Source organism: Acytostelium subglobosum (genome assembly GCF_000787575.1).
Source record: "Acytostelium subglobosum LB1 DNA, scaffold: scaffold3, whole genome shotgun sequence".
NCBI classification, from domain to species: Eukaryota; Evosea; class Eumycetozoa; order Acytosteliales; family Acytosteliaceae; genus Acytostelium; species Acytostelium subglobosum.
The window spans coordinates 1,173,630-1,201,527 of NW_012236529.1; the positions used below are offsets into that span (position 1 = coordinate 1,173,630).

General features: G+C 44.5%; 11 protein-coding genes across 11 annotated transcripts; 8 read left to right on the forward strand and 3 right to left on the reverse strand.

Annotated features, from left to right (window-relative positions):
• Positions 1–474: 474 nt before the first annotated feature.
• SAMD00019534_019620 (hypothetical protein) lies at positions 475–2,244 on the reverse strand (the record flags this gene model as incomplete). Its single annotated transcript, XM_012902553.1, has 3 exons — positions 475–684; positions 804–1,094; positions 1,177–2,244. 3 exons carry the CDS (start codon positions 2,242–2,244, stop codon positions 475–477), a joined length of 1,569 nt encoding a protein of 522 aa, XP_012758007.1.
• Positions 2,245–2,928: 684 nt separating this feature from the next.
• On the forward strand, positions 2,929–4,381 carry SAMD00019534_019630 (hypothetical protein; the record flags this gene model as incomplete). The annotated part of the gene is made up of 6 exons (XM_012902554.1): positions 2,929–3,037; positions 3,112–3,226; positions 3,284–3,421; positions 3,499–3,641; positions 3,715–4,136; positions 4,223–4,381. Coding segments are annotated over 6 exons (1,086 nt in total), but the record flags the coding sequence as incomplete, so codon positions are not given.
• Positions 4,382–5,074: 693 nt separating this feature from the next.
• SAMD00019534_019640 (hypothetical protein) lies at positions 5,075–8,078 on the forward strand (the record flags this gene model as incomplete). The annotated part of the gene is made up of 3 exons (XM_012902555.1): positions 5,075–5,105; positions 5,178–5,715; positions 5,783–8,078. The coding sequence occupies 3 exons, from the start codon at positions 5,075–5,077 to the stop codon at positions 8,076–8,078; spliced, it is 2,865 nt and encodes a 954-aa protein (XP_012758009.1).
• A 567-nt stretch (positions 8,079–8,645) lies between these two features.
• On the forward strand, positions 8,646–10,113 carry SAMD00019534_019650 (hypothetical protein; the record flags this gene model as incomplete). The annotated part of the gene is made up of 3 exons (XM_012902556.1): positions 8,646–8,945; positions 9,003–9,356; positions 9,424–10,113. Coding segments are annotated over 3 exons (1,344 nt in total), but the record flags the coding sequence as incomplete, so codon positions are not given.
• A 204-nt stretch (positions 10,114–10,317) lies between these two features.
• On the forward strand, positions 10,318–13,873 carry SAMD00019534_019660 (hypothetical protein; the record flags this gene model as incomplete). The annotated part of the gene is made up of 8 exons (XM_012902557.1): positions 10,318–10,633; positions 10,709–12,681; positions 12,738–12,860; positions 12,919–13,001; positions 13,065–13,232; positions 13,296–13,363; positions 13,429–13,655; positions 13,742–13,873. 8 exons carry the CDS (start codon positions 10,318–10,320, stop codon positions 13,871–13,873), a joined length of 3,090 nt encoding a protein of 1,029 aa, XP_012758011.1.
• SAMD00019534_019670 (hypothetical protein) lies at positions 13,424–13,736 on the reverse strand (the record flags this gene model as incomplete). The annotated part of the gene is made up of 2 exons (XM_012902558.1): positions 13,424–13,615; positions 13,710–13,736. Coding segments are annotated over 2 exons (219 nt in total), but the record flags the coding sequence as incomplete, so codon positions are not given.
• Positions 13,874–15,323: 1,450 nt separating the features above from the next.
• Positions 15,324–16,254, forward strand: SAMD00019534_019680 (hypothetical protein; the record flags this gene model as incomplete). The annotated part of the gene is made up of 4 exons (XM_012902559.1): positions 15,324–15,467; positions 15,548–15,652; positions 15,721–15,861; positions 15,925–16,254. 4 exons carry the CDS (start codon positions 15,324–15,326, stop codon positions 16,252–16,254), a joined length of 720 nt encoding a protein of 239 aa, XP_012758013.1.
• Positions 16,255–16,874: 620 nt separating this feature from the next.
• On the forward strand, positions 16,875–19,037 carry SAMD00019534_019690 (hypothetical protein; the record flags this gene model as incomplete). Its single annotated transcript, XM_012902560.1, has 6 exons — positions 16,875–17,023; positions 17,084–17,718; positions 17,803–17,923; positions 17,987–18,122; positions 18,193–18,825; positions 18,891–19,037. Coding segments are annotated over 6 exons (1,821 nt in total), but the record flags the coding sequence as incomplete, so codon positions are not given.
• Positions 19,038–20,099: 1,062 nt separating this feature from the next.
• Positions 20,100–23,206, forward strand: SAMD00019534_019700 (hypothetical protein; the record flags this gene model as incomplete). The annotated part of the gene is made up of 4 exons (XM_012902561.1): positions 20,100–20,184; positions 20,493–21,264; positions 21,343–22,465; positions 22,550–23,206. 4 exons carry the CDS (start codon positions 20,100–20,102, stop codon positions 23,204–23,206), a joined length of 2,637 nt encoding a protein of 878 aa, XP_012758015.1.
• Positions 23,207–24,368: 1,162 nt separating this feature from the next.
• Positions 24,369–25,085, forward strand: SAMD00019534_019710 (hypothetical protein; the record flags this gene model as incomplete). The annotated part of the gene is made up of 1 exon (XM_012902562.1): positions 24,369–25,085. A coding segment is annotated over one exon (717 nt), but the record flags the coding sequence as incomplete, so codon positions are not given.
• Positions 25,086–25,123: 38 nt separating this feature from the next.
• SAMD00019534_019720 (hypothetical protein) lies at positions 25,124–26,426 on the reverse strand (the record flags this gene model as incomplete). Its single annotated transcript, XM_012902563.1, has 2 exons — positions 25,124–26,179; positions 26,253–26,426. The coding sequence occupies 2 exons, from the start codon at positions 26,424–26,426 to the stop codon at positions 25,124–25,126; spliced, it is 1,230 nt and encodes a 409-aa protein (XP_012758017.1).
• Between the last annotated feature and the right edge of the window lie 1,472 nt (positions 26,427–27,898).

Consider the following 27,898-nt stretch of genomic DNA (forward strand, 5'->3'; position numbering starts at 1 on the left):
GTTGTTGTTGTTGTTGTTGTTGTTCTTGTTGTGGTTGTGCTTGTTGTTGTGCTGCTTGTGGTTGTGCCTCTGGTTGTTGTTGGGCCTGAGCCTTGGCCTGCTGGGCCTCTTGTAGTGCTTCGTCCAGTCTGGACTTTAGTTGTTCGACGTGTTGTACGAATGATGCTATCTCATCCTTTTGTTCTTTGTTCTGCTGCCTCTGTCGTTGCAGCTCGCTCTCATTCAATTCTATTCTCTTGTGTATATTCTCGCTTGCTCTAACATACTCCTTGTTGGATTCCAACAATGAGTTGATATTCAATTGCTTCTTTTCCAACTCCTTCATCGCGTTTTGATATTCCTCTTCCAACGTTGTGTATTTGTTCATTATATTATCCGTATTCTCCATGTCTATATATCATTCATCACGTGATTGATTGATTGATTTATGAATGAGTGAGTGGGATGATTCCAGGGACGATTCCAGGAGATGGATTACATACTCTTTGTTATTGCCTCGAATCGGCTGTTTAGTTGCCGGATCTGGGCTGTCTTGTCCTCCAGCTCCTTGCCATTCTGCTCTACCATTGCCTGATGCTCATTGTTGAGTTGCCTCAGCTGTTGCTTCAGCTGTGATTTTTTTTTTTTGAGAGCCTCAAAGTCGTTGGACAGATCCTTGATGAACTCGCGCTCAGACTCAAGTGTCTAGATAGATAGTCAGGTAGGTGTCAGCTCAATGTGTACCATGTCTCCCCTCCCTGATGCCACCCTCTTCATCATTCCTCCCTCACTCCCCTCCCCTCCCACCTCTATCAGCTGCTTACATTAGTGAGGTCCTTGATGGTGTCCATGCTCTGCTCATACTTGGCTTGGATCGAGCTGATTGATGGAGATGACGATGATGATGGTGATTGGGATTGTTGGTCGTTATGTTGATGATGTTCATGTTGTTGTTGTTGTTGTTGTTGTTGTTGAGATAACAACTCATCATACTTCTGTTGGATCTCAGTGGACTTGAGCTCGAGCTCTTGGATGGCCACTCTATTCTTCTTGGCATCCTCGTCCATTGATGACCTGAACGTGTTCAGTTGTCTACTGACTCGGTCATACTTGGTCTTCAATATATTGATTGAATGATAGAGTGAGCCAATGATTCAACCAATCAAACCGATCGATCAATCAATCATACTTGCTTACCTGGAAGTCCATGGAAGTGACCTTCTCCACACGTAGTTGCTCCCTCAGATCCTCAATCTGTTGCTTGAGCTCATCAATATCTTGGTTTGATTGAATGACAACATCGGTCGGTGCCGCTGACTCCTTGGGTGGTGCTTGTGCCAGCACCATTGCCTCTGCCAGTTGTGCAGAGAGCTCATCGACCTCCTTCTTGTGCTTGTCCAGATCGCTCTTCATCTGTTGGTTCTCGGCCAGCAACTGTTGGAAGCTCTCGTCAAAGTCGCTCTCTTTGATTGGCTCGTCGACAATGACCTTGGCGGCGGCGGGGACGTCCCCAACCTCGCCCAGGTGGCCGCCACCCGTGCCCTCGTACACGCGCAGCTTCTCTTGCAGCTCCTCGATCGTCTCGTTGGCCAGGTCGATGTTGATCTTCTCCTCGTCCAGTCTGATGAGTAGCTGGGCGTACTTGTTGGCGAGGTCAGCGTCGGACGCGTGCTGCGACTGGGTCGCCTCGACCGTCTGTCTGAGCGTCTGTATCGTTGTCTGGTACTCCAACACGGTCTCCTCGACCGTCTTCCTCTCGATGATCAGCGTGTTGTTCCTCTCGGTCATGCTCTGCAGCTGGCTCGTCATGTCGTCGAGTTGGCGCTGAAGGTCCATCGTCTTGGCCAGCAGCGCGCCCGGCCCTCCTTCGCCGCCCTGCTGCTCCTGTTTCAGCAGACTGAGCAAGTCCTCAGCCTCTTGCAGACGGATGTTGGCCTTGTTGAGGCTGTGTGTGAGTGTGTCGGCCTGCTCCACCGCGCGCTGCTTCTCGTCCTCGGCGGCCGTCACGCGTTCGGAGGCTGTCGCCGAGATCTTGCGCTGCTCGACCAACTTGTTCTGCGATGATATCAGCTGGCGTTGCAGTTCTTCTACGCGACCCTGTGCTGCGGTCTGCTCAGCTTGTGCATGTTTGACCAATGCTATCAATTGTGAATTCTTCTCATGTTCTTGATTAAATCTTGTTATCGTCTCTGTATGTGTTGCCTTCTCATCATTGAGCTCTGCCAACAAATGAACTCTCTCTTCCTCCCATTCCTTTTGTGACATTATTATTATTAATATATAATAATAATATTAATAAATATGATTATATATTATAATATTATATTAATATATAGAGGATGAGTATGATATGTATGTAATTAGTATTATCTTTATCTCTTCAGTCAACCAAAGGTCATTCATACATTTAGTGAATGAGTGAAGCCTTGCTGGCTGACCGTTATTGAGTGGGGATCAGTTTCAAGTTCAAAATTCAAATAATGTGGGGTATTTGAAGTTCAAGTAATGATTAGTTACGTCAACATTAGACGATTAACGGTATCATCCATTCACTATACCCAACATAGAGATAATAAGTAAGTAATAGTATAATATATACTATTAATATTTGATAGCCATATTTGGAATAAAGTGATGATCAGTTTGAGTGCACTCTCTCAATCTCAGGATCAGAATCACTTTGTTCGTTCCATACCAAAAACAGATATTTTATGTAATCGTTTGCTGATGAACACACACGAGACAGTTGGGTGGAACCGGTATCGGGCTCGGAATTATAAATGTGATTGAATTGAATTGAATGAATAGGACGCTTCTTTCATTCATTGCACGCACTCACACACTTCAGACCTGAACGACTGGGCCTCGCTACAGTCTACCATTCATTCATTAATGATCCCTTGTGATAGATACATATAATAACATTACAACATATACACACACAACACAATGATGAGATCAATCATTTCAATCATATTGTTGATTGCAGTTCTCTGCCAAAGCAGCTATGCTGAGATCAATTGGAAACAGAAGGGCATGACCTACACCAATGGCAAATGTATGTGTTCGTTTCGTTTGGTTGGTGATGCGACCTATCCACACACATGACTAACAACAGACTCCATCCACTAGACTGTCCATACGTCAAGTTCAACGAGTCCAAGTCAGACCTGTCACTGTACAACCTCAGAGGCACTGGTGCCAACTACGTCTCCATCGTCGTTACCAACTTCCAGGTGAACATCAAGTATGTTTGATCATGATCGATTCATTGATTTGGTGAGGATACTAACAACACTTGTAGCACCACCGCCATCTTCCCAACTGACATCACTGCCACTGACGAGGAGCTCGTTCACGTCATTAACTACGCTCACAAGATCGGTCTGAAGGTCATGCTCAAGCCTCACATCGATATGACTGAGGACCCAGCTCACTGGAGGTATGTTGTTACATTGATCACACCATCCTTTCAATCACTTACTCACTCAATCACTCAATCAATCAATCGATCATTAGAGGTGAGATTGGTACTTACTACACCAACGATCAATGGGCTGAGTGGTTCGCCAACTACACACCAATCCTCACTCACTACGCCAAGTTGGCTGAGGAGCTCCATGTCGAGCAGTTCTCTCTTGGTTGTGAGCTCATTGCCACTTGTAAGTTAACATCATGAATGAATGAATATGATGATGAATGATCGAGACTCAGACCTGACACATACATATAAAGCCCCAAGAGACGCAGAGTGGAGAGCTGTTGCCAAGTCAGTTAGAGAGGTCTACCACGGTGTTGTGACTTACGCCGCCAACCACGGAGGCGAGGAGACTAACAAGACATGGTGGGACGTCGTCGACATCATTGGAGTTGATGCATACTATCCCCTCGTGCCAGAGAACCCCAACGCCACCCTGGCCGACATGGTGGAGTACTGGAAGATCATCATGTACAAGGGTATCAACAATGGCGAGGAGGAGATGTCCACCAGCTTGTACAACCTCACCGTCTTCTGGAAGAAGCCAATGATCTTCACCGAGCTTGGCTACTGCTCTGGCCAATGTGTCACCGGTCCAGGCATTAACCTCGGCCTACAAGACGAACAATTCGAATCCGTATTCCAAGCCTTTGCTGACATCCCCTGGTTTGAGGGTGTTGTAAGTATCCAATTCATTCACTCGCCGGAACTATTCCAATCACTCAATCACTCACTTGATCAATCAATTAATCAAACAACTTTTAGCATTGGTGGAACTGGGTCACTGATCCAGCATTTGGAGGTGATGGAAACTGGTGTATGTCTCCACAGTTCAAGCCAGTTGAGATGCTCCTGCACTGGCAGTATGGTTCGCTCTATGAGCCAATCCGTCCAAGCTACCCACCAGTCTGCCCATGCATTTTGTAATACAGTTGAATGCGTTCAATCAATGTTATAAATACATTCCTGAATAGTATTGTCGAAAGGGCCGGGGAAGTGGGTTGGGTCCATTATGGATTGCCATTCCGAACCATCGCTTGTCCAAAGACGAAGAGGGCGAGGGAAGTTGGGGTTGGGGGTTGGGTTTGTCAGATTGAAAGGAAGTTCCAAAAAGCTAAAATTAATGTTTATTTTGAATTATTATTGTGGAGGGAAGGTTGTATGAAACACACAATTTAGCTTGTCATTCATTCACACAACACTCTCGCACACACACATACACTCGCAAACACATACACATACACACACACACACACACATACACACACCCGACCTTCAGAGCAACTAATATAAGCGAGCGAAGTCGAGGCTAGTGTTGACACATTTCAGCCCGCCCATTCATATAATATACATACATTACATTCATTTATAAAACTATAAAGAGAATAGAGAGATATATATAAAGTCAAGTGCAGCCGACAGAGGGCCAAAGAGAGAGAAGAGAGAAAGAGAGAGATAGCCTAGGCTCACTTTAACTCATTCACTCACTCACTCACTCACTTACTCACTGATTGATTGATTGATTGATGCGTGATACAACAACAACAATTACTATTACTTAATCATCATCATCACATCAATCATTGTAAGCCAATCATTGTGTTTGACACAACAATGATGAGCTTGCTCAAGAAGAAATCAAAGTCAGGTAGGTACTTGCTATGTTGGTGAAATGATGATACAGCCCATTCTAACACATTCACATCACAACAACAAACAGAGGACTGGGACATCAAGAAGAGTTCATCCTCTGGCAATGGTGTAAAGAAGGAGAAAGAGAGCAATGGAGTCAAGAAGGAGAAGGAGAGCAGTGGCAGTGGCAGTGGCAGTGGCGCAGTCAAGAAAGAGAAGGAGAGCAGCAGTGGCAGCACCAGCAGTGTGAAGAAAGAGAAAGAGAAGGAGAGCAATGTCAAGAGGGAGAAGGACAGTAAGTCATCTGTATCGCCAAAGACAAAGCGTGAGAAGGATGAGAGAGAGTCCAGCAGCAGCAGCAGTAAGGACAAGTCGACCAAGGTCAAGAAGGAAGAAAAGTCCTCCTCATCTTCGTCGTCTTCATCATCAAGCAGCAAGAAAGAGAAGGGATTAGTGCCTGGCTCCAACTTCAAATATGGACAGACGGTGTATGGTCGCATGACTGGATACCCACTCTGGCCAGCAAGGATACACAACCCAGACAAGTCGATCTCAAGCGAGGTCAAGAGAGCACAACCAAAGAATCAAACTGTCGTCCTACTACACTTCTTCTCAAGCAATGATTAGTGAGTATTTGTTGTCGATCATCATGATGTTGATCAATCACTAACAATCAATCAAACAAACGAATAGTGCATGGCTACCACCTGATTCAGTGTTTGACTTCAAGGTTACACCAATGAAGAAGAAACCAAAGAATAAGTCATGGCTCAAGGCATACAAGTCAGCGTTGCGATACGTGGGGAACAATGAGGAGTCATGCTCAGAGGATGATTATAGTGATTCTGAGTCCGAGTCTGAGTCAGAGTCATCAGACTCTGGCTCGGTATACAGTGATGATGGCTCTGACATGACCGATGAGACAAGCGACATTGAAGAGGTCACCAACGGTGGTGTGAAAACCAAAGTATCAAAGAGTGAACACACCTCCTCGAGCAAGAAGCCCAGCAGTAGCAGCAGCAGCAGCAGCAAGCCAACGAATACTACACCATCTGGAAAGACCACAGCAAGCAAGCCACCACTTACATCGACACCGCCAATCAATCAGAAGAAGTCTTCGTCTTCGTCGACTAGTCATGGAAGTGATGCCAAATCAAGCAAATCATCGTCTGACAAGAAGGTATCGTCCTCCTCATCGCACAAGTCATCTTCGTCGTCATCATCATCAACACAATCAAGAAAGAAGGTCACTGCAAAGAGAAAGCAGATTGAGGATGATGAGGATTCGGACTCAAGCGAGAGTGATAGCGAGTACAGCAACTCGGGTGACTCTGACTCTGACAGCCTGTCGAGCGGCTTTAGCGAGGACGAGCCTTCCAACACAAAGAGCACACATAAGCGTCTGAAGAAGATGAAGGAGTCAGATAGCAGCGCCAAGAAGCGCACATCGTTGTCCTCGCAAAAGGACAAGGAGAAAGAGAAGGAGAAGATCACGTCCAAGTCAAAGAGCAACGTTGCTCTTAAGTCGCCCGTGGTGGCGTCGTCCAACTCGATGACGACTACGACGACCACTACCACAATAATCAACCGCTCATCGCCTCAGTCGTCGACCAGCAGCAGCGGACATACCATTTCAACAACAACCACGCCATTCACAATCGAGGACACGAAGCCCTACTACAAAGAGCCGCCCCGAACCATCATCCCCACACACCCCAACAAGAAGGCCAGTCCGCAGGGCAACCTCCAGTCGCCCTGGTCCATCCATCCGTCGGACATCAATCGCCCGCCGCCCGCGCAGACGGTGGCACCACCTCCCACCACCCCATCGCACCTCCTGCATCTCACCGAACACGATTTATACAGCACCGACTACTCACCCTACAAGCCTGCCAGCAGCACCTTCTCTCCCAGCCTCACATCATCCACACCTGCCGGCAAGTACGACGACTACTACTACAGCCAATACTCGACGCCCTACAAGTCGGCCAGCAGCACGCAAGACCTCATCCCGTCCAAGCTGGACGGCCTTGGCCTTGGCTATCCAAAACTGCCGGCCTCTACCTACCCAGCGCTGGGCCAGACGCCGTCCAAGCTTGACCATCCGGGCCCCTATGGCATGCCTCCCGAGGCCAGACGCTCGCCTCCACCCGGCTACCTTGACGACGATCGCAGGTACCGACCACACTACCCACCAAGAGACAAGGACGGTCCTTATGGACCACCTCCTCCACCACGCAGTGGCGGAAGAATCGATGACTATGGCCCACCTCTCGGACCACCCCCACCAGCCTACGACCGAATGGATTACGTTGGCGATCGCGGCAGCCGAGACAGATACATGCCTCCGGCAGCAAGCTACAAGCGAGCGCCAGACTACTATGATCGCCCACCACCTCCCCGCGACTATGGCAGACCGCCATCGTGGGACAGGGAGAGAGAGTGGGAGCGCGAGAGAGACAGGAGGAACTGGGAGATGGACAGACGAGAGCTGGACCGCAGAGAGCTAGACAGGAGAGACTTTGAACGCGACAGAGACTGGGACAGAGACAGATACAGAGACTGGGAGTTTGATCGAGACAGAGATAGAGACAGACGTGACTTCCCAAGAGACAGGCCACCTCCTCCCCGCGGCGGCGGCGGTGGTGGTAGCGGTGGCGGTGGCGGTGGTGACTACAACAACAGACCACCTCCTCCTCAACAACAAGCACCACCAACATCAATGTCCAACAACCCTCCAGTTGCCACTGGCGAGTTGTCTTATCCATTATCCGATAAGACCAGTAGTGTAACAAAAGAGAGCAAGTGGGACAAGGGTGTGATGAGAGGAGGACAAGGTAGTAGTAGCAGCAGCAATTACAGTAGTAATAATACAAATGGCAATGGCAATGGCAGCAGCAGCGGCAACAGCGGCAGCGGCAACAGTAGCAACAACAGTAACAGTAACATTACAACGGGAGCACCAATGTCATCCTCCACAGCACCGTAGAACATATAGATTAATTCATTCATTCATGTGGACGCCCCTTTGGCCAAGTCCTACCCCTAATAAACTAGAAGGGATGTTGATCAACCTTCCCTGCCCACCGTACCCCCAACATGACAACACTCATATTAAAGACGAGTATATCTGTGTAGTGGTGTGTGTCGTCTTCCATCTCGAGTTTGTTGTCTGTGTGTGTGAGTGAGTGTGTCCTAGTATGGTAAACCCTGGATTCGTACATCTGTCCATCCATCGATCCAGGCCAACACTACTTTTAAGATAGATATCAAAGCCAGGAGATGGGAATTCAAAGTATCTTTATAACATTATAATTATTATTATTATCATCATTATATTATAATATAATTATTTTATTTATAAATATAATTAATAATGTCCACAATGACAGCAGAGAAGTATGGAGCCAAACAACACTTGGAGAAGAGGTTGATATATGACTTTACAGAATACTTTAATAATCCAGATATGTCTGATGTTACCATTATTGCCAATGGTCAAGAACTATTCACCTCCAACAACAACAATAATAATAATAATAATATTAATGCTCAAGGTACTTTGGTTATTGGAGATAATAATAATCAGGAACAAAATGATGAGGATGAAGATGATGGTACAGAATCATTCTATGCACATAGATTTGTATTATCAGCAAGATCATCTGTTATCAAAAAGATGTTGGCTAGTCCTATGATGGAGAGTAATCTTAGCATCATTGTAATGCAATATCATAGTGATACTGTACGATCAATACTCAAATACCTCTACACAGGGGCGGTTGAATTGCTGCCCAACAACGTACTCGACATCCTAGCTGCAGCCGACTATTATGACTTGGAAGATCTGAAAGAGGTAGGTACATCATTGATTGATCGATCGATAAGACTGTGTATTAACATCTGTATGTAGCATTGTGGATGGTACTCAATCAGGATATGCATGGAGGGTAGTAGTGAGATTGATATTTGTAAGATACTGTATGCTGCAGAGAATTATAGATTGGAGAGTATCAAGTTGTTCTGTTTCGAGTTCATTACACAACATTCAATGGATATATTGCTGTCCTCACCAAATTGGCATCTGTTAACTGAGGAATCTGTTATTGCAATACTTCAACTTGAGAGTCTACGTGTGCCAGAGGTCGAGATCTTTGATTCCCTTGTACGTTGGGCCAAGAGACAATACTCCATCCTCATAGAGATCACTGGTACAGACATTGATGAGCGTGAGTTCCTCATGAAGAAGTTAGAGAAGCCACTCGATGTAAGTTATCCGCATATCAAATGATACCGGAAGATTCCACTCACACTTACGTTCCATCAATGAATAGTGTATAAGGTTCGCTAGTATGTCACCTTTTCAATTGATCAATCATATTGAGAAGAGTGGATTGGTCAACAAGGATATAATGTTCGAGGCTTATAGGTACTTGGCAACAAAGGAGGAACCAAGTAGGAACCAGATGTGTAGACTTAGACAGGGCGTGAGAGACTTTAAGTTCAATCATCTGGGCGATAGCAAGGGAGTGTTCCACTACTTTGGTACGATGGAGGATACCGAGTCCTACGAGTCACCAGCTCTGAGGAAGATCGTCCGAGTGACCAGCTCCGAGATGAGCATTGGATATCCACATACATTGATCAACAGGACTCCGACCAATATGTACACTGACAAGTCGGTCAATGCTCACTTCACTGTCGACCTGGGCAGGAAGTATGTCCTCTGTCCAAACTTCTACTCTATGCGCTATGGTGGAGACAGTCAGGGATCAATCTATGCGGCACCCAAGAATTGGCAGATGAAGGGATCTTTGGATGGTGTGCAATGGGACGTGTTGGTCGATCACAAAGATGACCTGGAGCTGAAACACGGATATAGTATTGGAGGGTGGCCAGTCCATGCCATCCACTCATACCGATATCTACGTATTCAAATGACTGGACCCAATCAACGTGATGGTTCTGAACTATGTGTATGTTGTTTCGAGGTCTATGGCAGATTGGTCAAGTTGGAGGACGATTGATTTCATTGGATCAATAAACTGAACTTCTCTTGATTGATGTTTTTGTCATTGTTGAATTCTTGGAAGTTGAAACGTCGGGAATGAAGTATCTTCAGCTTTGGAATAAGGGTCATTTGTTTGCAAAGTGAGTTTGTATGTTATATTGTATATATATATATTGTATCCTAGGATGGAGTGATATGAACAAAGTTAATAGACATAATGTCAAATGTAAATCAACAACAACAACAACAACAACAACTTCAACAACAACAGATGAATGGGGAGATTAGCTTTGACTTTGATTTCACTACTTATGATGTTCCGGTACCTGTAGCCGCTGCAGTTTCAACTGTCTTTCCTTTGAAAACAACTACAACTACAACTACAACTACCACAACAACTACAACTTCAACATCATTGATTGATGATAAATCATTACAATTTTCATTCAGTTTAAGTAGTCCTCATGCTGCTGGAGGTGGCATTGGTATTGGTATTGGTGGACAGATGGCCCAACAACAACAACAAGGTGGAGGTAATACTTCATTGTTATTATCATCACCAACATCTTTAAGCCCAACATCATCATCATCATCATCATCAAATGAAGGAGATGAACGTAGATATTATAACAACATCTTTGGAAAGGTCTATCCAAACTTTGATAACGAGTTGAAACAATTACGAGACAACTGTTCATCATTGATAAACCGATACTATCCACATAAATATCAACAACAATCAATGATGGAACAACAGAACTTCGACAATGACAATGATAATAGCAATGATGGTCAAGGTGTAAAGTTCAAGAAGAGGAAGTACTCTCCAATTCCATTTGCTGAACCATTGATACCGTCACCTCCTCCTACCCTTCCGCCTCCAGCTGCTGAGCAATCATTGATGTTGGCCAATCAACGAAGGACCTTGGGTCTGGGGCCTGCCCAGCCATTCAAGCAAACAATGTCATTGCTCAACCGACCCAAGACCACGACGACCACCACCACGCTCACATTGCAAGGAGCTCAAGTTATCAATGTTGGTTGCCCCCTGACACTGAATCGCTTGGTCAAGAAGAAGAAGATTCAAAAGGATATTGAACACCTTCAGAAGATGGAGACGTCACCTCAGGCATTGTTGCCATCACAACAACGTTTGACAACATCATCAGCAGCCTCACAACGATTCGACAGCACTCTTTTACAATACCATCCACCAGTCTCACTCGATGTCCTGCTCGACACGATCAAGGAGTCAGTCGACATTCCCAATCTGCCACCTTACCAAGGCGAGACCAGTGGTGACTCGAGACTACTGCCATTCCAAGTTCGCAAGATCACCCCGGATAACATAGAATGGTTCCGCCAAGTATGGCCAATGCAACGTCAGTTTGCATTCAGTCTGTGTCTGCACTCAAAGCTCGTGGACAAGTTTGATTACCTGATCAATGATGAAGAGACATTCTTTCAACCATCACTCTTTCGTGTTCAAGCCATCGTCATAACATTCCCCAAAGGTCTATCAGTATACCATCTCCCCTTGGCACCTCCAGACAACACCAACAACAATGTCGTTGTTGACAAACACATGTCAACATTCTATGACAACAATTGGAGGTTGGTAAAGTGTGTACTGGAGCATCCAAACAGTTACAAGTACTTGTGGAATGCCAAACCATTGTTAAAGATACTGTTGGCACGTGGCATCAATGTGACGGAAGGACTGATGGACCCCAAGGTCGCAGCCTGGGTCAAGGACACGGACAAATACAAGGACTGTCGACTGGAGCAGCTCAACGAGGAGTTCACCACGCACAAGAGGAAGAGAGCTGGACAGACCGTGGCGCATCGCCTCGCCACTGCACCCGGCTTTGACGGGGCCTACTACACATGCTACTGGACACTCACACTGATGCAGACATTGCTAAAAAGTCTGAGTGTGGAGGTGGCGGGCAAGTCACTAAAGATATTTGTGGACATGGAGATGAAGCTGCTGCCCATCCTGGCGCGAATGGAGTTCATTGGCATTGGCTTTGCCGATGAGTCCTGTCAACAGTCGGTCGATCAGATCAAGCGCAAGTTGGACTACCTCACGTACAAGGCACAGCTGTTGGTGCCAGGCATCAAGGTGGACCTGGACAACAAGGAGCGAATGTCCGAAATATTGTACAACAGATTGAAGCTGACCAAGCCCGACTCGAGGGCCAACAAGAAGGTGAACAAGAGGTATCACAGTACCAATGCGGCCAACCTCGAGTCGATCTCACACGAGCACCCACTGCCAAGCATCTTGTTGGAGCATCGCAAACTGTCACATCACATCAACAACTATGTATCGGAGCTCAAGAAGTATCATTACTTCAATCAACAGACGTCAATGATGCGAATCTACTCGACTATATGTCAGACTGTTGTGCCCACTGGGCGTATCACCATGGTCTTCCCCAATCTACAGTCAATCGCACATCCCTTTGAGTTTCGCAAGGCGCCAGACTTCAACCCGTCGCCAATGTTTAGCAAGAACAGTGAGTCACCTGACGATCTTCCAGACCTGGACAGAGAGGCAGCCAACACACAGTATAGGGTAAGTGTTCATCCTTGTTAGTCAGTTTGTTCTATCACTAACCAATCAATCAATAGAGTCTGGTTGAACAAGAGAAGCAATGTGAGATCCTGGTGGTCAATGTACGCGATTCATTCATTCCAAAGAAGGGCTCATTGTTCCTTGCCGCTGACTATGGTCAGATTGAGTTGAGGATATTGGTATGTTTCGCCTTTCATTTATTCATTCAATCTATCACTGACTTAAATGCATCATTAGGCACACCTCTCCAAGGACCAAAAGTTACTGGAGATATTCAATAGGACAGATGTGGATGTGTTCAGACTGATATCTCATCAAATGTATGTGTACCATGTTGAGACAGTGAATTGATTGATTGAGTGATACTAATATGATGTTATAAGGTCCAACATACCATTGAATGAGATAACAGATGATGATAGATCAATTGCCAAACATCTTTGTTATGGTATCAATTATGGAATGGGAATAAGGAAGTTGGCTCATGATTTGAACACCACTGTCGACAAGGCCAAAGTGGCATTGGCAAAGTTCAAGAAGACATATCAACAGTGAGTATCCACTTGTCCTTCCATGTCTTTGTCTCATTCTAACCATCAATTAATCATACTCAGCTTGACTGATTATTTAGAGTCCATTGCAGTTGATTGTGAACAAAATGGATATGTTATGACACTGTTTGGTAAGTTGATCGATGTATCAATCATTCAATCAAATTACTGACGGACAGACACTTTGCAACAACAGAGAGAAGAAGGAACTTTAGTGCTGTATTTAGTGAAGAGGATCGTGAGAGCGCAAAGAGAAAGGCAAGGAACACTGTGCCACAGGGCACTGCAGCCGATATCATCAAGTTAGCCATGATCAAAATAGAGAAGCAACTAATTGATAGGAAACTGGATGCCAAGATGATACTCCAAATACACGATGAACTCTTGTTTGAAGTGTCCGAGGAATCAATCGATGAGGTGGCCGTAAGTACTAGTACACTTGGCTGCTGTAATGATGACGCCCATCCACTAACATACCCTACCATTGACAAACATAACAAACATGGCAGTCAATAGCCAAGAGTATAATGGAGAATGTTATCCAACTGTCTATTCCGTTGCCTGTCAATATGGAGTGTGGAAGGTGCTGGGGAAGTCTCGTCCCCTATGTTTACCCCTGGAACAAAGGTGGTCGAGGATGAGGAGTACCACCAACAAAGTGACCTCCTAATCAATCTCGTTGCAGGCTCGATAGCGAGCGAGGCTACAACACTGTCGACAGCACGAATCAAATGATTAGGCAACACCTAATTAAACAACAACAAACATACTGTCACCACCAAAACCCAGATAGGATAGAGACGTCGTCGATAGGATAGACTCGACCAAACAAACATGCTAATCAGTCTTGTTCACGGAAATGGAGGAGGAAGACCTTTAACCAAATTCATCCTATCACTCCCGCACTCTTGGGCGATGAGTTGTGAGGTGCAGATGATCCCTGGTTCGGATTGTCTCATCACCCCACTACCTAAACAACCCCTTCCCCCTTCATTCGCTTTTGATCATCAAACAACACTGGTTGTGATCTTGTGGAGTGTGTACATGCTTACCACACTCTACCATCTTCCGTCCAGCATGCTATTTATATGTCACATTCTCAGTTTAGTGGTGTGGCAGGCGCGGTAACATCTTGTTTGAACTCTGGATGAAGCTGAAGTTGAAGTTGAATGAAGTGCCGCCACCCTTAAACAGCCTACCCCTCCACATACATACACACAGAAGTAGTAACATCCTCGCCATTGATTCTCATTGGTTGCGCAAAGTACATCCGGCTATTAACACCATTCATACATACATAGATGTACATTGTTATAACTTCAATCAATCAATAAAAATACTTAATCATAGACTGCACCCGGCTAGCTAGCCACTCACTATCATCACATCACATCAATTCACACATTGACATACATTGGTATTGGCATTGATAATTCAACAACTAGCACCTGCCACCTCCCATCTCTGCCCAGCCATCCACATCATCCTGGCCATCAACAACCTCTAACTCGCATTCCCATCAATCCGCCAACTTCACTTCATTTCAAGTTTAAGTGACTCGTTGGACAGTAGCACGCTCACACCTTTGGATCGATCATCAACATTACACTTGCCTCCTCTACTACTATCTCCGCCTTCCACATACCCCAGCCCAGCCTGCGCCACATCCAACATCAGTGCGCTCTTGTACAGATACACACTCTATCACTCCATCAATCAATCAATCAATCAAACAACCTAATTTAGTTCAATTCCATTCCACGTTCCAATCATTCAAACCAATCCTATTGGTTAGTCCCAAAGTGTAGTAGTATTCAAGCAACATAACATCCATCACAACACATCACATCACATCACATCCATCAACATTCCGTCAACCTTCACCAACCAAACAAAGCGTACTATTACGTAGCTATATGCAATTGCATTGTTTGTTGGGATAGTAGTCAACATAGTCCAACCTCAACTTGGCCGACCGAGTGAGCGCATCAATCATCCAACCAATCAACCAATCATTTAATTAATCAATCAATCAATCAATCAATCTTATATATTATTGTACATAGATATATATATATTACACAACTAAACATGGAACTAGAGATATTCGACGATGACCTGGATGCTGAGGGAATGATGAAGATATTAGTTATTGGTGGCGTTAATAATGGTAAGACATCAATAATAAGTAAAGCATGTTATAATAATATGGAGAGTGAGAAGACTATAAATACTGTATGTATCTCATCCTCCTCCATTTCCAAGATTGTCCAATTCCAAGTTGTATGACTAACTTGATTAATCAATCAAACTAGATTGGAGTTGGATTCCACACCAAGAAGATACAGATGGATTCCAAACAGATAAGAATGTGCTTCTGGGATTTCTCAGGGCAAGACAGGTTCCTTTGTTTGACAAGGGTATGTTTCCAGTCAAGTGATCAATCAAATTCTTCCACTCACACTCACTCTATCAATCAAAAATACAGTGTTACTTTAATGAAGCCAATGCAGCCATTGTAGTCACTGATGCCTCGAGGCCAAACAGTCTGGAGCTGGCACTCAACTGGAAGCGAGAGCTTGATAACAACTTTGAATATAAAATACCAACATTCTTATTCGCTAACAAGGTATGTTCCATGATTAATTGACCATCCATCGATTACCATGGTACTAACTAACATCATACTTAGTACGACTTGATAAAGGATGAGCCAACTTATACAGAACAACAACTCAATCAGATTACAAGAGATAATGGATTTGATAAGTGGGCGTATACATCTGCCAAGGATGGACATGGTATAGAGGATGCAATAGAGGAACTTGTAAGACAGACTATGAAAGAGTCTTATCACCATGTTCGTAGACTTAGACATGCATCAATGCGGGACTCTTTCAAACTGTCCAGTGGTTCACCAATAATGCCGCCAACAGTATTATTGGGCGCAGGTGGAGGTGGTCATGGGGTAGCATCGGAAAAGTGCCAGTTGCCCAAGGAGAAGAAGAGATGTTGTTCATGACATCCATCGACCTCACCATTCATCCATTATTTATATACATATTAAACTACCTTTGGCGAGGCCTTTGCCTTTACAAATGTCGCGAACTTCATCACCCCACCCCACAAGCACCACCTGTTCGGGGCTTGCGCTTAATTAATTGTGAAGTTGGATTGACGACGCGCAATCTGAATGTCAACTCGCGACCAAGAAGACAGAACATGTAATTGTTTGTTGTTATTATCACTTATCACTTATCACTTATACACATTACATTATAAATCATCATTGATAGTTATTAATTAATATATACACATATAATGTTATCATTGTCGTTAAAGACAAGATCACTTGCGACAGAAGCTGCTGAAGGCTTGGCACGAAGGTCATCAAGTGTTGTTGTTGTACCATTATCATCATCATCACAACAACAACAACAACAACATGTAAAGACACATCAACATCAACATCAATTCAAAAGGATACAACGTGCTTCAAAGTTAAAGAATGACAATAATTCACATAGGTTGAGACAACATCAACAGCCACAACCAGACAGATATGGAATGCTGAAACAAGGGCATCAACTAATGACATGGCAAGAACGACATGCATTGAACAATATTACACAATCATATCAAACAACAGTCGCGTCGTCTCAGATGATTCAATCAAGGAGTTATGTCACTTCAAGAATGGATGCGATAAGGGATGCTGATGAGCGTCCAAAGGATGAGCAGACACAAGAGATACTTTATAAAGAGCTGATGGATATGGGAGATTATGATACGTATGTAATGTAGCATGCTCGCTCGCTGGGACTATCCAACTCACCCAATCACAATCACAGGATCATACAACGATTTGAATCATTGGCATATGCATCGAATGAGGAGTGCGTTAGATATTACTTCCAGGCATTGGTCTACTCAAAGAAGATGAATAGAGCAAACTTGTCATTGGTGGATAAGCAGGCTGGCACATTCGCCATCCACTTTGGTCCATCAGACGACATGGTCCAGCGTATAAGTCAGCAGCCAGTGGTACCACTGATCAAGATCGAAGGACTAGGTGGCAAGCCATCAATGTTTGACCGAATGATCAATCTGTTGATGCTGTCAACACTGGGCGTATTGATCTATTATATGATCTCGGATACTGCACCGGGCACGACCGAGTCATCAGTCGCCAAGGAGCACACTGAAGCATCAAACGCAACAACATTTGGTGACGTAAAGGGCATTGACGATGTAAAGAACGAGTTGATCGAGATTGTCGACTACCTCAAGAACCCAGAAAAGTACGACAAGATTGGAGCCAAACTTCCAAAGGGTATCCTTATGTCTGGCGAGCCTGGCACAGGCAAGACCCTTCTCGCACGTGCCATTGCTGGCGAGGCTGGCGTACCATTCCTCTACACAACCGGATCCAGCTTCGATGAGAAGTTTGTCGGAGTTGGTGCAAAGCGTGTCCGTGACCTATTCGGTATGATTGATTGTTGAACATGATGTTCGCGCACAATCATTCAACTTGTCAACTAACTCCACTCAATCCCCCTCACTCAAACAGAGCTTGCCAAGGCGAAGGAACCATGTATTATCTTTATCGATGAGATTGATGCCGTGGGCAAGTCCAGGAATCAGACAAACTACAGCGACACTCTGTTACAACTCCTTTCAGAGATGGATGGGTAAGTGATGTCCAAAGGGAGAATAATGAATCAATCACTCATTCGCGACCTCCAATCAAACAGATTTGCACAGAACAGTAGGATTATGATCATTGGAGCCACAAACTGTCCGGAAACACTGGACCCAGCCTTGACCAGGCCAGGAAGATTCGATCGAATCATAGCTGTACCAATACCCGATTTCAAAGGAAGGAAAGATGTAAGAGACAGCCATTGCCTTCACTCCATGCCATGCCAGGTCTAACATCCATCATTCAATCATTATCTAGATTCTTGAGTACTACCTTTCAAAGGTCATTCACAACAAGGCAGAGATCAACTCTGATAAGATTGCCAGAGCTACACCTGGATTCACAGGTGCTGATCTATCAAACTTGATAAACACTGCAGCCATCAAGGCTGTGTTGCATGGACAGGAGGAGGTGTCACTCAAGCTGATCGACGAAGCCAGAGACGACATTTTGATGGGCCGAGCCAGGAAGACATCAATAATGAGTGAGACCACAAGGAAGAACACAGCATACCATGAGGCCGGCCACGCCTTGGTAGCTGCAATGACTGACAGTGCCGATCCAATTCACAAGGCCACCATTATTCAACGTGGCCATGCGCTGGGAATGGTGAGCCAGTTGCCCGAAACCGATCATCTGCAGTACACTCGCAAGCAAATGATGGCACGACTGGCTATATGTCTGGCGGGCAGAGCTGCCGAAGAGATCTTCTTTGGCCACGACAATGTAACCAGTGGCGCCAGCTCCGACTTCCAGCAGGCGTCCAATCTAGCCTTCTCCATGATCACCAAATGGGGAATGTCCGACAAGTTGGGCTACACCTATCATCAAGAGAAAATGTCACCCGAAGTCATGAACATTGTAGATAATGAAGTTAAGAGTCTTTTGGATGTAAGTACCTTCATTCAATCCATTCCATCCCATCTCATTCATATTACTAACCATCATATCAATAGAAACAATACAAGTATGCAAAGAATCTTATTATGAGTAACAGAGATAAGATGGACTCTTTGGTGAAGGAGTTGTTGGACAAGGAGACATTGACTGGAGAGGAGATACTTGATATCTTGGGTGTAGAGGGCAAGCCATCTTCATTGATCAAATAAAATCACAACCTATATTATATATACTTGCGCAAACATCAAAGTACTACTGCTACTTGCCTTTCGAATCATGTCCGTTGATCTAGACTAGAGTGGCGCCACTCATCCAGCCCCGCCGCCGTCGCGACTAGTTAGTCTTGGGTCGCGACTGTTCTCCAAAGACTTCAAGAACAACTACCACTAACTCACACATAAATAGGACTCACTATCCACAAACACAAGCCTGGACATTCGTTTGAGATCTCCGCATTATCTCAGTGTGAGTGTGTACATACAATGCAACCACCAAGAACTCGACCCGACCAACTTACCCCTCCTCCCCACAACCACCAACCCGACTTTACATCTTAATTAGGTAGGACTTTTGGGGATCTGCCTTAATTTGTGTTCAAGATGGGAGAGAGAGAGAGAGAAGGAAAGGTAGTGCTGTGCATAGGGTCCCAAAGACGAGAGTTCTTGAGGTAGTTGCATTCAACTAATCCTCACTCACTCACATACACACAAACCCAGACAAGTAGCATTGTTGGTCAATGGTTTGAATATATCATTTCAAGGTGTGAATTGAACTTTAGAAGAAGAAGAGACTGACAAACATACAAACAAACAGACACACACAGTTAGACAGACAGACAGAGATAAGTGAATCAAAAAAAGAAGTAGGACATCAATACTTTGTTATTGTTTTGTTGAACCAATCAATCATTACAATCTTTAGTTTCCATCCTTCCATCCATCTATCCATCTTCATTAGCGATATCGTTAGTTAATAGGTATTATAATATTGGTCATTAATTATTGTCCTTTCACATCAGCCATTCATTCCATCCTTGTCAAACAAACACACACTTCAACAACAAACCTAACTTTCATTTCCATTCACACACTTGTCCAACCGACAAACACAAACACACTCGGCCTCTACTATTCATTCACACACAAAGTCACACACATATCATGTGTTGATCATGTCATACCCATCCATCCATCATCTTAGTACTAAGACGCCAATCTAAATGGTTGATACGTCCCACCAATCAAGTCTGACGACGATGTTATTCAATGCCATGGCAGGGGGCAGCATGGCTAACCAACTGCCACCCACTCACCCACTCACCCACCCTCGTGCCTCTCCATCTCAAATCAAGTATCGACATCTAACCAACCTCTTAATTCTATCTAATCTTAGAGAGTCGCAACGTGATTGATTGATTGCTACACAAGATCTCACATCTTCAACTGGACGTTCATACATTCTTTCAATCATTCAATCATTCAATCAACAATTCAATCAACAATTCAATCATCATACATTGAGATAAGATAGATAGATATATTATATAATATCAACTCAATCAATTATACTTAGTTATAACATTAGTTGGATTTGATTTGGAAGTAGTTCGAGTTGTCTTGACATTAGTTGTGACCTCCTCGAATTGCTCATTCATTCAGATCCTTGGACACAGACGACAATCTTGGATCCTCCAAAGTACACACAAGGCACAGCCAACTGGAAACTTGCCCTCCGGAAACTGTTTGCTTTCCCATTGGGTCTAAGTAGTAGTAGTAATAATAATAACGCCAGCAGCAGTAATAATAACAGCAGTAGTAGCGGCAACTTTAGTAGTAGCGGAAGTAGACAACTTCATTCATCGGCCGGTGCAAGCGGATCTGCTACCACCCCGATATCCACACCGCCCCTCCAGCCAAGGCTAACGCACTCGGCATCAAATCTTGATAACTCCGCCGGCGCCACCACAAACCGCTCAGTATCAGGCACGGGCGCACCACCCAGCTCACCATCGACTACCGCTGCGGCACCACCAACAACAAAAACAACAACGTTCTCCCCAGGCGACTCAAACAAACAGAAGCGTAGAAGAATGGGCTACTATAACAATGGCGAACAACGCGACTCCAAGCAACAGTCATATCACAAGCCGCGACATCCCGACATCAACAGGGACAGCGGTAGCGGAGACCGCAGGATGGACTACAAAGTGGAGACGGCCACAGAGATTGAGAATGAGGCGGCGCTCACCGGGAGCAGCAGCAGTCGCGACCTGTGCGACCTCATTGACGACTCCAAGGTCAGCTCCATCTGCTCAATCCTCTCCGAAGAGAACTGGATCGCCATCCTTCAACACCTTGACCACGTATCACTCCTATCCCTCTCCGAGACTTGTTACTCATTCTACCGTTTGGCCAATGATAAGTTCATTTGGTATGTATCCAATGATCGCCAGTCCACACACGCGCGTCCATGGAATGAGGACTAACACACCGTCATTCATTCAATTAGGCAACAACTATTGAAGGAAGAGAGGAAGAAGGTGTTGATACTGCCACCCAACTCTGACTTGACCAATCCAAAGTTAATCTATATGAATAGACGTGATTATGATACGATCACTGAAGCATTGGCCGCTTTGAGTGAGGGGACGAGAGAGACGATGCTCATCGGACCAGGCCTCTACAAGGAGAACATCATAATTGACAAGCCCGTGGACATTATTGGCGAGGGCATCAACACGGACGTGGTGATTGAGTCGGCCTCGGCAAACACCGTCTCTATCTCGGCACCCTACGGCTCAATAACCAACCTGTCTATGCGCCAGACCGGGCACTGGTTCTGCATTGACATTGAGAAGGGCGGCTTCACAATCAGCAAGTGTGACATCACCAACACCACCTTGAGCGCCGTCAAGATTGGCCGACACGCCACCCCCTGGATCACGGACAACATCGTGCACGACTGCAAGGAGGCTGGAATTGCCATCTTTGGTGGTGAGGGCACGATCATTGGCAACCGATTCACTCGCAATCGCTATGGCTCCATTGAGATCGTCTATTCAACGGCCAAGCCCACTATCAAGCTCAACAGAATATATCGCAACAAGGGCTACGGCATCCACATACATACGAGCGCCAGCGCCATCATCACGGAGAACATCATCGAAGAGAACGAGAGCGATGGCATCAGCTGCTGGGGCGGCGCCACACCCACCGTGTCCAACAACAAGATCTGCAACAACCTGGAGGACGGCGTTTACATCCACGAGGACGGCAAGGGCGTGTTTGAGCACAACCAGATCTACGGCCAGAAGCTGGACGGCATCAGGATATCCAAGTCCAATCCACAGATCAACAACAATACCATCCATCACAACCAGGGCGATGGCATCAGATTGGTGATCAAGGCCAATCCGATCATCTCGGAGAATCACATCTGTGAGAACAAGCGTGTTGGCATACATATCTATCGCGAGGGCATGGGTATCATCTCCAACAACTACATCTACGGCAACAAGAACGCTGGCATGCAAGTCTACTCAAGATCAAACGCCACAATATGTAATAATAGAATCGTACAGAATAGATGCTCTGGCATCTATGTATCGGACCATGCGATTGTAAATATCAAGGTAAGTACAATACTCAAACACGATAGATTGATTGAATGAATAAGTGGCTAACTCGACCCCCCTTCCAATGGAACCATTCCAAAGTCCAATGAAATATCCAACAATGGTGAGGTTGGAGTGGAGATTGTATCTGGATCAAGGGCACTTTGCTTTGACAACAATATCATTAATAGGAACTGGGAGGCTGGCCTGGCGTATTACTCAGACTCCAAGCCAATGGGATTCGAAGCCAACAACACGTTTACAAACAATGGTCCACATGGCAACCAGCAATTCATCCTGCGACAGGGCAGAGACATCACGTCGATCCACGCCGGCAACAAGAATAGGACAAAGAGCCCTGATGAGATGGAGCCCATATCATTCCTGGTGGAGAACGCGCTGCAGGTTAACCAATGCACACTGTCCTTCACGAGGGAGTACTACCACGCTCAGTATTGGTATGAGTGCAAGACTTGCACGGAGCCGCGCAAGATTCTGGGCAAGAGCGAGATTGCTGTATGTGAGGAGTGTGCTAAGAAGTGCCATGCTGGACACGATATTGGCGTGCGCAAGTACGGTCACTTCTATTGTGACTGTGGTCAGCAGGTGGTGTCCCCATGCAAGTGTATCTCAAGTGACAACTTCCCCGAGCCCATGAACAGCAACACCAACATCACCCAAAGCAATCATAATCATGAGTTGGTTGCAATCAATTGTAAACAATTTGGACCTGATGACAAATCATACAAGGTGAAATAATATTAAATATATTAAATAATAATAATTAATTATCAAACCATGACAATCCCAAATTAATATAATTATTTAATATCTTGTTGTTTAACTTATACATTATGTTGCAACTTCATTAAATAATATCATAATATCAGTTGGATGATGCTACGACCCATGAACATGGCGTAGAGGTGATCTTAAAATCCCCTGAGCCAGGGTCATAAACCATGAGAAGGCAGTTGATCGATTACTACACCAATCATCCAACTTAAACGACAGATCAATTGAATAGATCAACCAATTATCATTTGCCAAAGGTCATTGGAATAAGGTTCCATATCCAGCCTCATGTGCCCCACCCATCTGTTTACATCCACGAAAAGACTCTTCTAGAGAATCAAAAAAAAAAAAGATCCAACTCCCACACGTTTTAAAACAAAAATCAACCTTTAGTATCCCGTCCGGGTGTTGTCCAAAGCCAAGGCAAGATCAAGCATGGGGTAGGGCCTTTGTTCAAGATTGAAGTCCTTTGAACGGGATCTATTTCCTATTTCAACCGGTTGAAATTACAGACAACCTAACATCCAATGAATTTAATGATCTTTCGTTGAACGTCGTCTGAATTTTTAATATCATTTCATATATTAATTCATTAATTGGCTTCATTCAAACTCTATATTACTATTACTACTACTACTAATTGTAAATAATAACTTTACCTTACTCCATCACAATAACAATGTCAATTCCATCATATGCTGGAAATCATTCATTGAATATACTTGTCCTCGTATTTTATATAATTCGTTTAATTACATTAGTAATAGAGTTTACATTATGTGCACCTCAACTCTTTCTAGAATGTCGATATTACTGGAGGAAGAGGATGATGCCTAGTGTTCGTGTATTTATTTTAATGGGTCTAACATTCTTCTCAATAAGTAAGTTTAACATATCCTCATTCATTGACTTCCAACAAAGATTAACATTCAATCAATTAATTATAGGTCGTTTCATTTTCTGTATAATCTATCTTGTATATAATAATTATGAATTCACTAATCATGGTATCCAATATACCTCATTATGCTCAACAGTAAGTATCTACAATACTGAATCAATTCTTTTTGGAATAATTCCACTCACTGATTCAATCTCTCTATCAATCTTATTGAATTAGTTCTTCGCATTCCAAGTTTATATATTTATCGGTTGTTTCTGGATGATGTTGTTATATACATTCTTCATCTCTGAATCAATTAGGATGGAGAATCAAAAAAGAATATTATATCTTTCATTCTTTTTATGGACATTATCATTGATATTCCATGTTTTATACATATTCCTAAGGAGGTTCGTCCTGGACAAGAGAATGGTCAGCCTCTACTACACCATTGGATTCATGAGTTTCATTGGAGCCGGTGGTATCCTATACCTTATCAACGGTCTAATACTCAGATATCAACTAAAGAAGCATGTAAAGGAAATTGGCGCACAGAACAAGATGCAATCTTTGGACTCCATGATCACCAAGATCAAGTACCTGGCCGTTGTAATCTTCCTTATCGTGGTCCTACTCAACTCGCGTGCTCTACTATTCTACATGTTCAACGTGGCCTACTCTAGCCAGTATCGCCACCTCCACTCATTCATCACATTCCTGGCAGAGCTGGCCACTGGTGTGCTGGTGATGAATGCCATTGCCGACGAGCCAATCAACTATCTAAAGTTCAAGAGGATTGTTGTCACCAAGCTCGAGCTGGGCACAAAGCCATCCAAGGACAATGACAACTCGCTTGCGCGTCGCGATGCCATGGGCTTTAGCTCATATGCCGAAGAAGTAATGTCCAAGGCTGCGCCAGAGATCTCCTTTGCCGTGTCGGAGGACCGTATCCACGTCGATCCATAAACATATATTATTTAATCTCTCCAACGTTGTTATTATTTTGGCTTGCTAGTCGTTCTTCTTGAGAGTTGGAGCAGTCTCATTGCTCTGTCCTGTACATCCTGGTTGGTGAATGTTGATACTTTTGGCTTGTTATCAATGTAATTTGGTCTAAAGGGTGGCTGTTCTTGGGCTGATGATGGTTTTTGAGTAGGAGTTGTTGATGTTTGATTGAATGATGATGATGATAATGATTGGCGTGGTGATGTTGAAGTTGGACGTTGACGAGGTTTTGTTTGAGATCGATCAAATGTCATGTCATCATCATGTTTGCCGCCATCATTGCCAGTTTGTTGTTGACGTCGAGCTTGTGGGCGAGGTGTGCCAGCAGCAGGCTGGATGTGATCATCACGATCATGTGTGCGAGTGCGAGTGCGAGCACGAGCGCCAAGACTTGGATTTTTAAGCTTCTTGTTGTACTCCTGATCTTTGAGTCGCTCAGCTGATGGCGTCCACTTTGACTTGATGATCCTGCTGATGGCCTCCAGTGACATTGAGAACTGCTTGGCCAGTGCGGGCGCAGTGTACACGTCCGGGTCCTGCTTGTGCAACTCTTTAATCTCGTCCATGACCTTGCGTGACATCTTCTTGGGTGGGTCCCATGCACCAAACGTATTCTTCATGTGTATCTTGTGCAGCACTGAGTTAGCCTTGTCCTTGTACTTCTCCTTGATGATCGCCTCCAAGTTCTGTTGTCGTCTCCTCTTGTCTTCGGCCGTGAGCTCAGAGTCCTCGTCCTGGGTCTTTTTCATCTTTCGTTGTGCGATCGATGCCTTGCTATCGTCTGCAAACACATAGTCCTCCATGCCCTCCATGCCATACTTGTCATACATCCTATCGTGCTCCAATGCGTTTTGCAAGTCCTTCTCTTCGTCAAACTCATAAGCTTGGTCATCCTCGCCATCGACCATTTCAGCCTCGCCAATGTTGTCATCATCATCAACACCATCTTCTTCGTTGTCTTGCAGTTCCAGGTCATCCTCATCACCCTCCTCCAACTCGTCCAGCTCTGCTTCTGCTTCTTCTAGATCCTCTACTTCATTATCTCCATCCTCTTCACCAAGTTGAAGGTTATCACGCTCCACGTCCTCATACTCATCGTCATAGTCCTCGTGGTCCRCCCACCAGTCCAATCTCTTCGTCCTCCTCCTCGACATGATCCTCAGCAGTGATCGCAACTTCTTTTTCTCTTTGTTTCTTTGTTGATGGTGATGCTGTTGCTGCTGTGTCTGTGTCTGATGTAGCTGATGATGTGATAGACTTCTTTGGTTTCCTCGCGTTTGCCAAGTCCTCCATCATTCTTAACACCTCTTGTTTGGTTTCATTGTTTGTTGTTGACACTGTGAATGATACATCATTGACAAATGTATTGGAAGCGGATGGATCTACTTCTCCTGCCTTTACTGGACCTCCTTTTTTCTTCTTTGTCGTCGTAGTAGTACTCTTTGATGATGTTGAGTACTGTTGTTTAAACACAACAATTGGAAATCTACAAGCTAGTACTTGTTTAGAAGTACCAGATGTAAATCTTAGTATTCTAAGCATTATATTATATACCTATGTATATGTAATGCTAAGTTGATTGATTGATTGAATAAATGAATGATTGGTTGAATGCCAAATTAAGACGAAAGATTCGTTTGAATTGAACAATCCCATAAATTAATTTTTAAAGTTGTCAACAAGTAGATAATGAATATTGTCAATCATTGGAAACGAAGAGTCTTTTACATCTATATATTCAATGTCATTGACAACCTCATCCAAGAGGCCCAAGGTCAACGAGTAATGAAGAAGGTAAATGCTGTAAAGGAACGATCACCAACAGTTCCGTGGATTCCAAACAGAGTTGAACAACTCCAGAATATACGTACAATATTAATGGATGTTGATGATGAGGACCAAATTCAACCTAACAACTTGTTTATTACAACCTCCAGCAATACCTTCAAATTGTTCAGAACCTCGATGATAATGATGATGAGGACTTGTCTACCCTGCCAACTCGATATGTCCTTGAGGAGAATGTACCAATTGAGCGTTATCTCAATTACAAGAAAGGTGATCCCAAAGTCAAACTACAATATGACAATGGAACTGTGTACATCACCCAACTCTACCCATCCATAGTTCACGGGCCCATCGCATCACGGATCAGAGATGACTTAACAGCAGGGGGTCGCCTTCATTTAATAGGAGAACAATGCAGGATGATTGATATTTCCCCAACATCTGTTATATGCCAGACAACTGTGTTGTGCCACTAGATCGTCCTGATCCTGTTCCTCATAAAGGCAACCTCTTGCCCTCCAACCCAGATTGGGCACCATTCCCGACAGTCATCGTCGAAGTTGGAGTTCACTACACATCACATGAACTCCTCCATCAAAGAGCTGTCAACTATCTTCGAGCAACCACAGACATTCAGATCGTTATATGTCTGACTCTTCCCTCGATATCCAAACCAGAATCATCCCGGTGGACCTGTTGATGAACATGATGTGCCTCTTCAAACAACTTTCTGTGCACTGGCATTCATGTATCGAAGAGCAGCTGGACTAGATCCCATCAGACCAACTCATGTTGTATCATTTGGAACGAGACCACTTGTCCATGGAGGACCAACTATCTACTTCTTCACAGCACTTGGAGTTCCACAGGAGTCAATCATGGGCTACAAACATCCAATTGCTGACAACCCATACTTTGCACATCCTGTGGTGCAAGGTGTAAATCCTCAGCCTCTTCCTCCTCCTGCGCCAGCACCATAC